General features: G+C 41.2%; 1 protein-coding gene across 2 annotated transcripts in view; it reads left to right on the plus strand.

The window, feature by feature from the left end:
- Positions 1–15,531, plus strand: part of Apaf1 (apoptotic peptidase activating factor 1) — an 87,264-nt gene that overhangs the window by 27,643 nt on the left and 44,090 nt on the right. For both annotated transcript variants that reach the window (XM_021205503.2, XM_029542239.1), the window contains 3 exons: positions 4,650–4,776; positions 6,049–6,174; positions 14,479–14,610. In XM_021205503.2, coding sequence (XP_021061162.1) covers positions 4,650–4,776; positions 6,049–6,174; positions 14,479–14,610 — 385 coding nt within the window. The remainder of the gene's footprint in view (positions 1–4,649; positions 4,777–6,048; positions 6,175–14,478; positions 14,611–15,531) is intronic.

Here is a 15,531-nt window from a genome sequence, read left to right on the forward strand (position 1 = left end):
GTTCCAGAGAAGTAAGCACAGGAAAAAAGTAATTATATCATCCATTGAAACAAACAGGTCATCCTTGATATTAATGTAAAATGCTACTATAATCTAGTGTAGTAGTGATGACCATAGACTTTGGAGTCATAGACCTAGGTTTGAGTCTCCATATTAAAACTTAGACCTCGTATGATATTTTTTAACATACTGTACTTTACTTTCTTATGTGTTAAATGGAAATAATAATTTTTTAAATACTATTTTTGTCAAAATTTAAATGAGATAATGTCTATAAAGTCACTTTTACTTTGGCATAGAGATTTTATTTAATGCCACTGAATTTTAGTTCTTCTGTGTCTTTTTTGAAAAGCTTTTTTACAGTCTTTTTCTTCTTTTCATATTTGTATGTGCATGGTGTGCATGTCTGTATGTATGCATGTTTGTAGGTATGTGTGCAGTACACGTTTGTGTGGGTGTGTGGATGTGGAAACCCTAGGTTAATATCAGGAACCTTCTACGACAGCTCTTCTTTCTTATTCTTTGAGGCAGGATCTCTCAGTCAAAGTGGGGGCTCCCTAATATGGCTGATCTTGCTAACCAGCTTGCTCTGGAGAGTCTCCTGGGTGTCTCTGCATTCTGAGACTAGAATTGTAGGTGTGTGGTGTGCGTGCATGTGTGGGCATGAGGTTGTGGAAGCCCTAGGAAGCCAGGCCCACCTACCATTTAGATGGTCTCTGGGGATCCAAACTCCTGCCATCCTGCTCTGGAAGCGTTTCCCCAGCATGATTCTTCATAATTTTTAAAAGATGTGTTATATATTTTTGTTTATGTGTATTGTGTGTCTGGTTAAGTTTATGTGAATCCATGCATGTAGGAGCCTGGAGAGGTCAGAGAGCATTGGATCCTCTAGAACTGGACTAATGGGTGGTTGTAAGCCATCTGACTAAAGTGCCAAGAACCAAACCCAAGTCGTCTGTAAGAGCAGTAAGTGCTCTTAAATGCTGACTCAGCTCTTCAGCCCCAGTTCTTCCACATCTTAAAGAAAGGCTGCTTACAGGGCAGGAGAGATTGCTTATGTTTGAAAATCACCTTTGCTCATTTTCTTGGTGTATGTGTGCTTGTGTATGTACGTTGTTGGGTGTGGGTGGATATGCAACAACATACCTTTGGCATCAGAGAACAACTTGCAGACATCGGTTCTCTGTGAGGGTCCCAGGAGTTGAATTCAGATTGTCCTCAGGCATGGTGGTGAGCTATCATACCAGCTCATTAAACAACAACAAATTGAAGACTTAGATGACTCTTTCTGGTTTTACAGAGGACCAGATTCAATTTCTAGTAGGTGGCGTACATTCCCCCTGTGACTCTAGCATCAGGGGGATTTGATATCTTTGGCCTGGCCTTCATGGGCGATGCACTCATATGCACACACCCACCTGTAGACTCACACATAATTATGTTTTTTTTTTTTTTTTTAGTTAAAAGATTGAGAGATGTAAAATGATAATTCATACTTCCTATTCCCCCTTCCCCAGACTCAACCATCTTTTAACATTGTCTTCTGAAGTGAAGTTTTACTTCCATTAGGGCAGCGTGGGAGGTTGCTTTCACCGAGGGTAGCAGCTTTTCTAACTTGTGGGCCCTCCATTAGATCTGTTGGTGTTCTAGAATACTTCTTGTTTTTTTCCTCTTATCACCTCTCAGCCTTTCTTGTGTTCATCTTTTTGCCAGTTCTCTTCTGTATTAGTTCATCTGTTCTGTGGTGTACAATAGTTTGGGGATTAGAATAGGATTCTTGCCCTTGATTGCCTGGGCTTGAATTCCAGCTCTCAGGTATAGTTGAAAATTTACTGAACTTCTCTTGCCTAATGATACTAATTTATAGCATGCTTATAACATAGCAGGGAGCTTGAATAAATTCCTATTTAGCTAGTGACTAAATGCAATCCTTTTCAAACATGTATTGGCATTGTTTGTGGATGCATGTTTGAATGTGTGTATTGTTTGCATTTGTGTGGGTGCCTGTGTGCGTGGAGACCCGAGGTTGACATTTAAAGTCTTCCTTTATCTCTCCACCTTACCCATTACTCTTAGTTGAAGTCAGAGCTGGTCAGTAGTGTTAGTCTGGCTAGCCAGCTAGCTCCAAGGAAACCCTTACCTCCACTTTGCCTCCTGAGTACAGGAATTACAGGCAGGCTGCCACTCAAAGCTGGCAATTTATTTGTGTTCTGGGAACCTGAACTCAGGCTTGTGTGGTAAGCACTTCAACAGCAGGACCCTGCCTCAAGCTCTTAAATGGATCCTTAACACTTGATCTGATCAAAGGGACAGATTCAATTTTTTCTCCCTCAGGAATTACTGAGACATTAAATCTTTGCTATATTTTGCTGCCTTTTCTCCCATTGTGTCAGCTACGTTCCAGCCTGTGACACTCTGTCACAGAATGGTTAGTCAGCCATTGCTCTGCTTTTCCTTACCTAGCTTGGACCAGACCATTACAGAAAGATTTATTTCAGGGCTAGACACCTTTCCTTTTAGATGTACAAAGGTCCGTTGGCATCAGCTTAAATTTGAGTTCCAATTTTCAAAGCAGTAGTTTGTTCCCGCATCCACTTGTTACCTTTGCATTCTGTCTCTGTGAAGGTCGCTGTCTGAGCTTTGAGGAATTGGAGTAGATGCTCAAAGGAAAGATGGCTTTTCTTTGTCTTGTTTTAAAGACAGAGTCTCTCTAGATGTCCAGGCTGGGCTTAAACAGTGGATCCTTCTACTTTAGGCTTCCAACTGTCTGGGATCATAGGTGTGTGCCACTGCATTTAGGTGGAAAGATTATAGACTTAATGAAGTCCTCTTAACATTGCTAGCAACACATATGTCCTTATGGGTTGTCATAATTTTAGTTCTTGTGTGATGCCTACTTTCCACTTCTGATGAAGTGTAGTTGTTTCTACACAGGCTCCTAGTCTGGCTTTTCTCCAGTACTTGGTCCTGTTTTTATCTCACATACACTCTTTACCCCTGAGCCTGTGGACAATTATTGTAGGGATTTATAATTCTAACAAGCCCATATAAAACACATACCATCCAGATATTTTATTTACAAGCCATAAGCCTAGGTTGGGTAGAGTTAGGGCTCTCCTAGCTTATTCCCCAGCTATAAGGCCTCTTCTTGCTGTTTCTCCTGGCCATGCAGTTCTAGTCCATGGTGACTTCTTCCTTCTCCATCTTCCTCTCCTCTTTCTCCATTTGCAACCCCCTCACTTGAACCTCTAGCCCCACTGTCTCCCTCCCCATGCCCAGTCACAGGCTCTAGCAGTTAAGTTGGGGAGGAAGTTCATTGGCACCACTTGAATAAGTACACGAGGATCTGTTTCTCGGGTGCAACCACATCTTGAGGAGTCAGTATTTAGCATTAGAATACAAGCAGCATCAGACCAACACACTACAGGCAAAAATATAATATCCATACTAGTTGCATAGTTGTCATTCTGTAGAATTAATATAGGAAGAAAATGACATTGCTTTATCTGTCCCCATCGCCTATTCCCCACCCCCATTCCGAGTAGAGTTAGAGGAGAACATTTTTATTATTTATTTATTTATTTATTTATTTATTTATTTTCGGTTTTTCGAGACAGGGTTTCTCTGTGTAGCCCTGGCTGACCTGGAACTCACTTTGTAGACCNGGCTGGCCTTGAACTCAGAAATCTACCTGCCTCTGCCTCCCGAGTGCTGGGATTAAAGGCGTGCGCCACCACGCCCGGCTTAGGAGAACATTTTAAAAGTATATCATACAGTGGTAGGTGCAGTGTCATGTAGTGTGAGTTCTATTTCGTAGTGGTTTCTTTAATTTTAAAATTGTGTTTTTTATTTTTATTTTATTTACTTTTTAAAAAAGATTTATTTATTTTTATTTGTACAAGTATACTGTAGGTATCTTCAGACACACCAGAAGAGGGCATCAGATCCCATTACAGATGGTTGTGAGCCACCATGTGGTGGCTGGGAATTGAACTCAGGACCTTTGGAAGAGCAGTCAGAGCTCTTAACCTCTGAGACATCTCTCCAGCTCTAACACACACACATACACATATATATGTATACATATATGTGTGTGTTCCATATATATATATATATATATATATATATATATATATATATATACATATAAAAGAGGGGCTAGAGAGATGACTCAGTGGCTGAGAGCACTAACTGCAGAGGACCTGGCTTAGTGCCCAGCACCCACATGGTGACTCACAACCATCTGTAGCTCCAGTTCCAGGGGATATCGTGCTGTTTTCTGACCTTTCTGGCCACTGCATGACATGGTGCTCATGTGTAAGTGCAGACAAAACACATAAAAATACAATTTATTTTTTAAAGGAGAAAATAGAAAGTGACATATGTTTGATTAAGTAGATTTCTCTTAACTCAGTGACATTTGTAACACATGCTGGGTGGCGTGATATAAGGTACTGTTTGTCTTAAATGTCACTTTTGTTAGATTACTTTTTTTTAGGTGTACTGTACTGTTATTTGCATGTTAGTAGTTCAATAAGTTTTGTATTTGGGGGAGATACAGCCATGTTAAAAGACATTTATTATTTGAAAGAAAATGTTACTTTTATCCTCAATCATTGAATTTCTCTTCATCTTTCCCTTGTATTTAGAAACAAAAAAACCATCAAGAATCTGTCCCGCTTAGTCGTCCGCCCCCACACCGATGCTGCTTACCATGCGTGTTTTTCTCAGGATGGTCAGAGAATAGCTTCTTGTGGAGCTGATAAAACCTTACAGGTAAGGTGTAGCTCGTGGAAAACACCGGAAGAGGCATGGGGCCTATTTGTGCAAATTAGGATATGTTTAAATACTGAAATTTAGGAAGTTTAGAAGTGAAGCAATGCAAACTCTTGCGCATTCATAGAAGCGCCTTTAGAATATTAAAGATGTAGCTGCTTTCAGTAGCCCCAGGGTCACCGGGGACCTCTTTGCCTTGGCAGTTACTGTCCGTCCGTTTCCCATTTATGGGTAAGGAGACAATGGCGGTAATGAGCAGACTTGCAGACTCCATCAGCAAATAGGGAAAGCATTGCTGCTGCTGAAAAAAGACATCGGTTAGACAGATTGTCAGAGGCTGAGAGATTTGTGACTGTGTATGGGAGCTGGGTAGATGGGTTCCAAAGGTTACTTCTGTTCTCACCGTGGTTTTGGGAAGTGCAGAGGGTGCTCTTTCCACATACTTTTATATTTAGGATATTTGAATCTTTCCAAGATCAAAATTGTATACTCATTTCTGTAGTACTTGATTATGTTAATCTTGGCCTTAATTCCCCCAGAAGTGCTGGGGATTGAACCCACGGTCTTGTGCATGTTGGGTAAGCACGAAGCCCCTGAATTATATCTGCAGCCTTAATTTGGGGTTTTTGAGCTCCCAAAGAAAGTATATTTGTTTAGAATTTGTCAATATAGGGTCTGAAGAGGTGGCTCAGCGGTTAAGAGTACTGACTGTTCTTCCAGAGGTCCTGAGTTCAATTCCCAGCAACCACCACATGGTGGCTCACAACCATTTGGTTTTTTTTTTTTGTTTTTTTTCTTTTTGGTTTTTCAAGACAAGGTTTCTCTATGTAGCCCTGGCTGTCCTGGAACTCACTTTGTAGACCAGGCTGGCCTTGAACTCAGAAATCCGCCTGCCTCTGCTTCCCGGGTGCTGGGATCAAAGGCGTGCGCCACCACGCCCGGCTCACAACCATTTGTGACGATGCCCTCTTCTGGTGTGTCTGAAGACAGCTGCAGTGTACTCATATAAATAAAAATAAATAGATTTTTTTAAAAAAAATAATTTGTCAACATAATAACAAGAAATGAAGCTGTACTTCACCACTTCTCTTTAGTGAGATCTAGCAACACTTAACAATGGCTACTTCTCTGTTTAGGCTTACATAAACACTTAGGAGTCCAGACAAATCCTGATTTTGAGTCAGTTTGCTAAGGACTTTCAGAGATGTGTTTTCATTAAATGATGTCCTGTAGATAAGTGGCTGACAGTAAGACTTTGCTGTTGTTATGCAGGTGTTCAAAGCTGAGACAGGAGAGAAACTTCTTGATATCAAAGCTCACGAAGATGAGGTGCTCTGCTGTGCGTTCTCCTCAGATGATAGTTACATAGCGACCTGCTCAGTGGATAAGAAGGTTAAGGTAAGGCGCTGGAGCAGTGGCTCAGTGCTTAAGAGCACTTTCCACTCTTGCAGAGCACCTGCATGGCTGCTCAAAACCCCCAGACCTCCAGTTCCAGGGGACCCGACACACATGCCTGACCTCTGTCAACATCGAATGTTCCTGGCGCACACATACATTCAGGCAAAATACTCACTGAGAAAATACATTGAGGAGAAATTAAGGTAGGGAAACATTTTCTTTCTGAGTTGAAATCACACCAGTCCTTTTCTGTAACAGGCAGGAGTGAGTGGGGTTAAAGGACCCTTGCCTGCTGATCGACTAACTTGGTCCATTATTGCTGGGGACAGCACACCATGACAGAGACTGCCCACAGCAGGCTGGGATGGAGACATCTCAGGAGCCTGCAGCAGCTCTTTGTAAAGTCATTCCCATTTCTCCTGACCTTAGCCCTAGACAACAGCTGTATAGATTTCATTTGTGCGTGACTGCTTTTCAGTTGGCCTTGGTGTGCATAGTTTTTCTATTCTATCTGACTGTCCTACTCCTTTCTCCTTCTGCTCTGGTGAATTCTGTGAAACTAGATGTTCCTTGATGTAATGATTCTTAATTAAAAATTGAGACATAGGGGTACAGCACAGCACAGTCCTAACGGCCCAGGTGCGTGCTGTGTGCTCTTATCTTGGAAACAGTGCAATAATGGCACAGTGGTAGTTCCGGATTAGTGTTTGACTTGCAAAGAAAATTTAGAAATAAATTAGGAAAATGAAGCAGAGCTAACTTTGGGACCCCAAGAAAGGAAAAAGCTATTGAAGTTATGAAATGAGTTTTGTACAACATCTGAGAGTAGTTCCTGGTCTCCTTTGGATATATATATGGATAAGAAAGTATAGAATGCATAAAATTATATAATATATATAGAATATATATATATATATATATATATATATACACAAACACATACATATATATATATATATATATATATATATATATATATATATACACAAACACATACATATATATACACACACACATATATATATATATATATATATATATATACACAAACACATACATATATACAATATACACATATACATATACACACTGCTTGTGGACGTTGTACATCGTGGTGCGGAGCCTAGTGCGCACCACGATGTACAACGTCCACAAGCAGTGTGTAGCCTCAAGCGGGGAGCGGGGGGGGGGGGAGAGAGGGAGGGAGAGAGGGGGAGAGAGAGAGGGAGGGATGGAGGGAGGGAGGGGGGGAGAGAGAGAGAGGGGAGGGGGGAGGGGGGGGAGAGAGAGAGAGAGAGAGAGAGAGAGAGAGAGAGAGAGAGAGAGAGAGCGAGAGAGCGTGAGCGAGCTCAGGCCTTAAAAAATTTGCCAGTCAGCTTGTGCCCCCAAAGTTGTCTGGGTATGCGTTTATTATGTTCCTTCCAGATATCCCTGCTTCCAGTTGAGAACTCTGTTTCAAGGCTGGACTCCAGTACGTTAGAAATGAACACTATCTGGACATTTTCTTTCTATTATTTATTATTATTATTATTATTAATTATCATCATTATATAAAAGATTTATTTTTGTTTAGTCATACATATGTGTGTGTTTATATGTGTGTGCAAATGTAAATGTAATGCCTGCAGAATCCAGAAAAGAGTGTTGGGTCCCATGGAGCTGGAATCACTAGACATTTATCAGCCTCCTAAACTAGGTGCTGGGAACTGAGCTGTGCCTTCTGGAGGAACACTATATACTCTTCCCCATTAACCCAAGTCTGTCCATCCGTCTGTTCTTCCTTCTTTTCTTTCTTATTGTTTAAAGAGTATTTTCCCCTTTAATTAAAGATAGGTTTGTTTCTGATACCACACATCCTGATTACAGTTTCCCGCCTTCTAGTCCACTCGGCCCCTTCTCCTCTCTCTTCCATCCGGATCCACTGTTTTTCTGACTCTCATTATAAAAGACCAGGCTTCTAGGAGATAGCAACAGAACGTCACAAAATGAAATATAAGAAGATAAAACAAAACCCACCACGTTGAAGTTTTGAATGAGGCAAACCAACAGAAGGAGAAGACCCCAGGAGCAGGCACAAGAATGAGAGACCTCCTCTTTCACACACTCAGGAGTCCCTTGGAAACACTAACCTGAAAGCTGTAATGTGTATGTGCAGAGGACCCATGTAGGCCCCGTGCTTGCTGCTGCAGTCTCCCTGAGTTCATATGAGGTTTCTTCCGTTGATTTGGAGGGTCCTTTTCTCCTGGTGTCCTCCATACTCTCTGGTTCCCACACTCCTTCTGCCTCCTCTTCTATGGGCTTCTGTGAGCTCTTCCACGGGTGAAATTTGATAGAGACACCATTTAGAGATGTGTGTCCCAAGGTCTCTCTCTGTACAATGTCTGGCTGTGGGCCTCTGTATTTGTTCCCATCTGTTTCAGGGAGGAAGCCTCTCTGATGATTTGCGAGTATAGCAGAATATCATTATGAGTCATTTTACTGTTCCTTTTTTTTTTGGACTTGGGTTTTACCCTAGGTCTCTGGGATAGCTCATTTCTGGCTCTTGGTCACCTAAGCAGTGGGTCCTATCTCGTGGAATGGGACTTAAGTCAAAGCAGATATTGGTTAGTTACTCCTACAAACTTGGTGCCACTATATTTTGTGCCCTAGCATATCTTGCAGGCAGGACAGGTTGTAGGTCAAAGGTTTTGCGGCTGGGTTGGTGTTTATGTTTTTCTTTTGGTAGACTGAACAGTACCTTCCTGTCCAAAGACACTAGAACATGGGGATGAAGGTTCTATATAGGCACCGGCTTGACGTCTCCATGGTCAATGAGTTGTGTCAGTGCTGTCTTTGGCTATGGGGTCTTGCTGTCAGTCTGTGGAGAACAACCTATTGTCTTGACTGGCTTATTTGGGGGATTTCCATGGGACCCCTTGACCAACTTGATTGGATATAACCCAGTCCTAGTACTTGGTGACAAGACATGGCCATGTGGGAGTCCAACATTTTTGGAGACTTTGTTAGGATCACCTTCATATATTTTAGAAATTTTCACGGAACTAAGTTTCCATACCATCCCTCAGATGTCTCTCAATTCTAGCTGTCTTTCCCTGAATTCCATCCTTCAACCCCATCTCCCCTCCCCCTCCCTACCTGACCCTTCAGTTCCCATCTCTCCAGGCCACTCATAAAATCTAGTCTATTTTCTTCTCCTAGGGAGATCCATGAGTCTCCTCAGTCCCTTCCTCTCTCCCTAATCCCTTTGGGTCTATGTATTTTAGCTTGGTTATTATTCATCTATTTGTTTGTTTGGTTTGTTTTTTTGAGGCAGGGTTTCTCTGTGTAACAAATCCTTTTGTAGACAAGGATTGCCTTGAACTCACAGAGATCCACCTGCTCAGAGTACTGGGATTAAAGGTGTACATCACCACGCCTAGCTGGCTATCACTTATTTAATGACTAATACCCCAATACGAGCAAATACATACCATATTTGTCTTCCTACATCTGGGTGACCTCACTCAGAATGATTTTTTTTTTTCTAGTTCCATGATGTCATTCTTTTTTTTAATGGCTGAGTGATACTCTATTGTATAAATGTACCACTTTTTGGTTTTTTTTTTTTTAACAGGGTTTCTCTGTATAGCCCTGGCTGTCCTGGAACTAACTCTGTAGACCAGGCTGGCCTCGAACTCAGAAATCTGCCAGGCTCTGCCTCCCAAGTGCTGGGATTAAAGGCGTGCGCCACCACGCCCGGTTCACATTTTTTTTTTATCCATTATTCTGTTGAGGAACATCTAGGTTGTTTCCAGTTTCTGGCTATTATGAATAGAGCAGAAGTGAACATGGTTGAGCAAGTGTCCCTGTGGTAGGATACAGCATCCTTTGGGTATATGCCCGAGTGTGATATAGCTGGGTCTTGAGGTAGATCGATTCCTAATGTTCTGAAGAAAATGTTACACTGATTTTCACAATGGTTGTCCTAGTTTGCACTCCCACCAGCAATGGATTAGTGTTCATTTCTCTTACTTCACATCCTCACCAGCATGAGCTGTCACTTGTATTATTGATCTTAGTCATTCTGACGGTGTAAAATGGAATCAAAAAGTAGTTTTGATTTGCATTTCCCTGATCACTAAGGATGATGAACATTTTTAAAAGTGTTTCTCAGCCATTGAACTTTTTCTTTTGAGAGTTCTCTATTTAGATCTGTACCTCATGTTTTAAATTGGATTATTTGGTTTTTTGATACCTAGTTTCTTGAGTTCTTTATGTATTTTGAATATTTGTCCTCCATTGGATGTGGAGTTGGTAAAAATCTTTGCCTGTACTTTGGCTGCTGCTTTGTCTCAATGACAGTGTCCTTTGCTTTACAGAAGCTTTTCAGTTTCATAGGGGCCTAGCATTGATTGTTGATCTTAGTGCCTGAGCCACTGGTGTTCTGTCAGTCTTCTTCTGTGTCAGTGTGTTCAAGGCTGTCCTCACTTTTGGTTTTATGTTGAGGTCTTGGACTCATTTGGAGCTGTGCAGAGCAAGAGATAAGGATTTATTTGCATTTCTTTTACGTGTAGGCACCCAGTTTAATCAGCACTATTGGTTGAAGATGCTGGTTTTTTCCCCCTAGTGGATCATTTTAGCTTCTTTATCTAAGACCAGGTGTCCATATGTAGGTGGATTTGTGTCTGGATCTTCAATTCAATTCTATTGATCAATGTGTGTTTTTATGTCAGTACCATGTTGTTTTTATTATTATAGGTTTTTATTACAACTGGAAATCAGGGAGGGTGATACCTCCACTAGTTCTTTTATTATTCAGGATTGTTTAGCTATCCTGGGTTTTTTGTTTTTCTATATGAAGTTTCCTTTCAAAGTTTATAAAGAATTATGTTGAAATTTTGATGGGAATTGCATTGAATCTGTAGATTGCTTTTGGCAGAATGGCCATTTTTTACTGTTAATCCTACCGATCCATGAGCTTGGGAGATCTTGTCTCCTGATATCTTTTTTTACTTCTTCCTTCAAGTTTTTGTCATTCATGTTTTTCACTTTGTTGTTTAGTGATACTGCAAGATATTCTATATTACTTGAAGCTCTTGTGAATGGTGTTATTTCCATGATTTCTTTCTCAATTAGTTTGTCATTTGTATATAGGAGGACTACTGATTTTTGTAAGTTAATCTTGTATCCTACTTTATTGAAAGTGTTTATCAGCTGTAGTAGTTCCATGGTAGAATTTTTAGGGTCATTTATGTATACTATTATATCATCTGCAAACAATGATACTTTTGACTTCTTGTCCAATTTGAATGCCTTTAATCTTCTTCAGTTATCTTACTGCTATAGCTAAGACTTTAAGTACAGTTTTGGATATATTTGGAGAATTTTGTTCCTGATGGATTACTTTGAGTTTTTCTCCATTCTCCATTTAAGTTGATGTTGGCTATGGGCTTGCTATAAATTGTCTTTATAAGTTTAGGCGTGTCCCTTGCACCCCTGATCTCTCCAGGGCTTTTGTCATGAAGAGGCGTTGGATTTTGTCAAAGGCCTTTTCTGCATCTAGTGAGATGATCACGTGGGTTTTATTGTTCCTTCAGTTGTTTGTATGGTGGGTTACACTTAGTGATTTCGTATATTGAATCATCCCTGCATCTCTGGGATGATGCCTTTTGGACCTTGGTGGATGCTCTTTTAGATGTATTCTTAGATTAGGTTTGCAAATACTTAATTATTTTATTGAGTATTCTTGCATCTGTGCTCAAAAGAGAAATTGGCCTGTAATTTTTTTTTTGTGTGTGGGGTCTTTCTGTGGTTTGGATGTCTGAGTAACTGTGGCCTCAGGAAATGAATTGGGCAGGACCCCTCTGTTTCTAGTGTGTGGAAAAGTTTGAGGAGCGTCTGCATTAATTGTTCTTTGAAAGTTGGGTAGAATTCTGTGCTAAAACCATCTGGCCCTGGGCTTTTTTTGGTTGGCAGACTTTAATGACTGCTTCTATTTAACTAGGGTTACAGGTCTGTTTAAATTCCTTACGTGTTCTTGGTTTAATTTTGGTAAGCTGTACCTATCAAAACTCTTCATTTCTTGTAGATTTCCCAGTGTGGTGGAGTACAGGTTTTAAAGTATGTCCTTATAATTCTGTGGATTTTCTTGGTGTCTATTGTCATGTCCCTCTTTCCATTTCTGATTTTGTTAGTTTGGATATTCTCTCTCCACATTTAGTTAATTTGAATTAGTGTTTGTTGATTTTATTTATTTTCTCAAAGAACCAACTCTTTGTTTCATTGATCGTTTACACTGTTGTTGTTTCTATTTATTTACTGCAGCCCTGAGTTTGACTGTTTATTTTTCTATGTCTACTCTTCTTGGGTTAAGTGCTAACATGAAATCTCTCCAGTTTTTCTCTCCAGGCCTGTGGTGCCATGAACTTGCCTCCTAGAACTGCTTTCATTGTGTCTCATGCGTTTGGGTATGCTGTGTATTCATTTTCATTTAGATCTAAAAAGTCTTTTTTTTTTTCTTTTTTCCTCTTAATTTCTGTCTGTACCCATTTTTCATTCAGTAGAGTTTTATACAGTTTCCATGAGTGTAACCTTTCTATTGTTATTGATATTCAGCTTTAATTTATAGTGGTGTAATAGAGTGCAGGGAGTCATTTCAGCTTTCTCTCTCTCTCTCTCTCTCTCTCTCTCTCTCTCTCTCTCTCTCTCTCTCTCGGTCAGTATGTGATCAGTTTTGGAGAATGTGGAGGTGCAGAGAAGAAGGTATACTCTTTTGTGTTTGGGTTAAATGTTCTGTGAATATCTTTTAGATCCATTTGGTTTATAATGCCTGATAACTCTTGCATTTCTCTGTGTAGTTTTTGTCTGGATGACCTGTCTGTTGGTGAGAATGGGGTATTGAAGTCACATATTGATGAATGATGTGATTTAAGCCATAGTAGTGTTTCTTTTACAAACTTGGATACTCTTGTGTTTGGGGCATAGATGTTAAGAGTTGAAATTTTTTTTTGTGTGTGCACTTTTTCCTTGATGAGTATAATATCATCATTCTTCCCTACTTCTTCTGATTAGTATTGCTTGTTAGATATTAAAATGACTACCCCAGCATGCTTTTGTAGGTCCATTTATTTGGGATATCTTTTTCCCTTTTATCCCTTTACCCTGAGGTAATGTTTATCCTTGATGCTGAAGCGTGTTTTTTGGATGCAGCAAAAGATGAATCCTATTTTTACATGCATTCTTTTAGCTTGTGTTTTTATTGGGGGAATTGGGACTGCTGATATTGAGATCTTTTGGGGGCCAGCCCCCTACAGGGGTCTTCTTTTTTGTTGGTTCTTCTTGAGGCAGTGGAGGGGGAAGAGGACTGTGGGATGTCTAGACTAAGACTGAGATGCTATAAAACCTTATTGTTTATTTATTTAAAAAATTTTTAGTGTATATTAATTACATAGTAGTTTCCATTGTAACATTTTCATAATGTACACAGTTTAGTTTAACATCTGCCTCCCACTCTTCACATGTTATAGTCCCATTCCTCTCCCCCGTCTCGTCTCCCCACCCCCCTTTTACCATCGGCTCAGTGGTGTTCCAGGCAGCATTCACTTACTCTGTAGCTTCCACTTGGAGTCGGCTTTGAGACAGGCCTTGCTGGCCAGTTCCAAGTTCTAAAGTCAGAACGCCACGGAGTGAAAGAGGGTCACACCGAGTTTGCTTCTCAGGACTGAAAGTACTCATTAAAGAGCTTACAGTGGCGGACTCTTGGAATCTCTTGGGTGTTCTCTTAATTCTCATAAGTGCTCTGACAAAGGCAGAAGTGGCATAAGAGAAAAGCAGGGAAGTAAACATTGGGAGCTTCAAGTGTGGGCTACTGACAGCGTGCAGAGGTCTGATCTAGCCTCTGCTACCGACATTGTACAGAGGTCTGATCTAGTCTCTGCTGCTATCATTTATGGAAACATGGGAAATCTTGTGGTTAACTTTTGTGTTTGTTCCTTTGAGAAGGGGGTCCTTCTATGTAGCCCTGGCTGTTCCAGAACTCACTGTGTAGACCAGGTTGGCCTGGAACTCACAGAGATCTGTCTGCCTCTGCTTCCTGAGTGCTGGGATTAACGATGTGTGGAGACTATAATGCCTGACTCTTCGAGGCAGACTTCTGTATCTAGAGACCAGGGAGTGGGTTCCCGTTAGTGTCATGCTCAGCGGGAAGGTCTGCCATCTCTCAGGAGATAGATACCCCCTGCACAGTGGTGTACATTTGCGCTTCCTGTTTTCCCCGTGGACATAGCGGACGGCCGGTTATGTATTTTATTTTCTTTTTCTCTTCAGATTTGGGATTCTGCAACTGGGAAGCTAGTGCACACCTACGACGAGCACTCGGAGCAAGTCAATTGCTGCCATTTCACCAACAAGAGTAACCACCTTCTCTTGGCCACCGGGTCAAATGATTTCTTCCTCAAGGTAAGTGTGGGTATTGGAAACTACGAAGATGAACTCGTGGTACAGCAGAATAGCTTCGTTGGTTTTCTCCTGTGTATTGTATTATCAGGTTTTGTTTTGTTTTGTTTTGTTTTGTTTTGAGGGGACAAGGTCTCATTATATAGCCCTGGCTGTCCTGGACTCACTCTGTAGACCAGGCCAGCTTCAAACACAGAGATCCATCTACCTCTGCCTCCCAAGTGCTGGGGTTAAAGTCAGGTGCACCTGGCTGTCTGTTTTACTTATTTTAACCCTTCTGCTAGGGATTAACCCATGTGCTAAGCAAATGCCCTGTCCCTTAGCTGCAGCTCCAGCTCTTTTGCCGATTACTGTTGTAACGTTTGAGATGTCTCCATTTTAAATTCCATATCCATAAGCAGAAAGTGGGGGAAAAAAGAGGCATCACAGCTTACATTACTGCAAACTGCACAGGGAGCATGGATCCTGCTGGTGGCATTCCTGATCTGTCAGCTGTATTCTCAGGCTGCCCGCCCTCTCTCTTTCCCTTCCTCCCTCCCTGTCACTGGTCTCTGCCAACTTTGATGATCCAGTCACGCTGTCTTTATGTGACAGGAAAGACCTCAGCTCCAGGTTAGTCCCAAAGTTTAATCACAGAGGAAGAGCAACTTGTCCTTTCCCAGAGCCTACAGATCAGCGTTTAGAGAAGTTCCCCGTCACCCCGTTTAGTTCAGACTCATTGTTTCGTAAGTGAAGTGCCAACAGGCTTGTGCACAGGTCACAGGCGTGGCTGTGTAAAAGGGAGAGAGGGAGGAGGCCTGATGTGTGAATTGTAACAGTTCAGAAGAAGGTGCTTCTGTGAGACACAGAAGGAAGGAGGAAAGGTGCTAGTAGGAATATAAGCAAACCCAGTGTCCACCTCATGTATAGCTGATGATTCTGGTA

The sequence above is a fragment of the Mus pahari genome, chromosome 9 (assembly GCF_900095145.1).
Source record: "Mus pahari chromosome 9, PAHARI_EIJ_v1.1, whole genome shotgun sequence".
NCBI classification, from domain to species: Eukaryota; Metazoa; Chordata; class Mammalia; order Rodentia; family Muridae; genus Mus; species Mus pahari.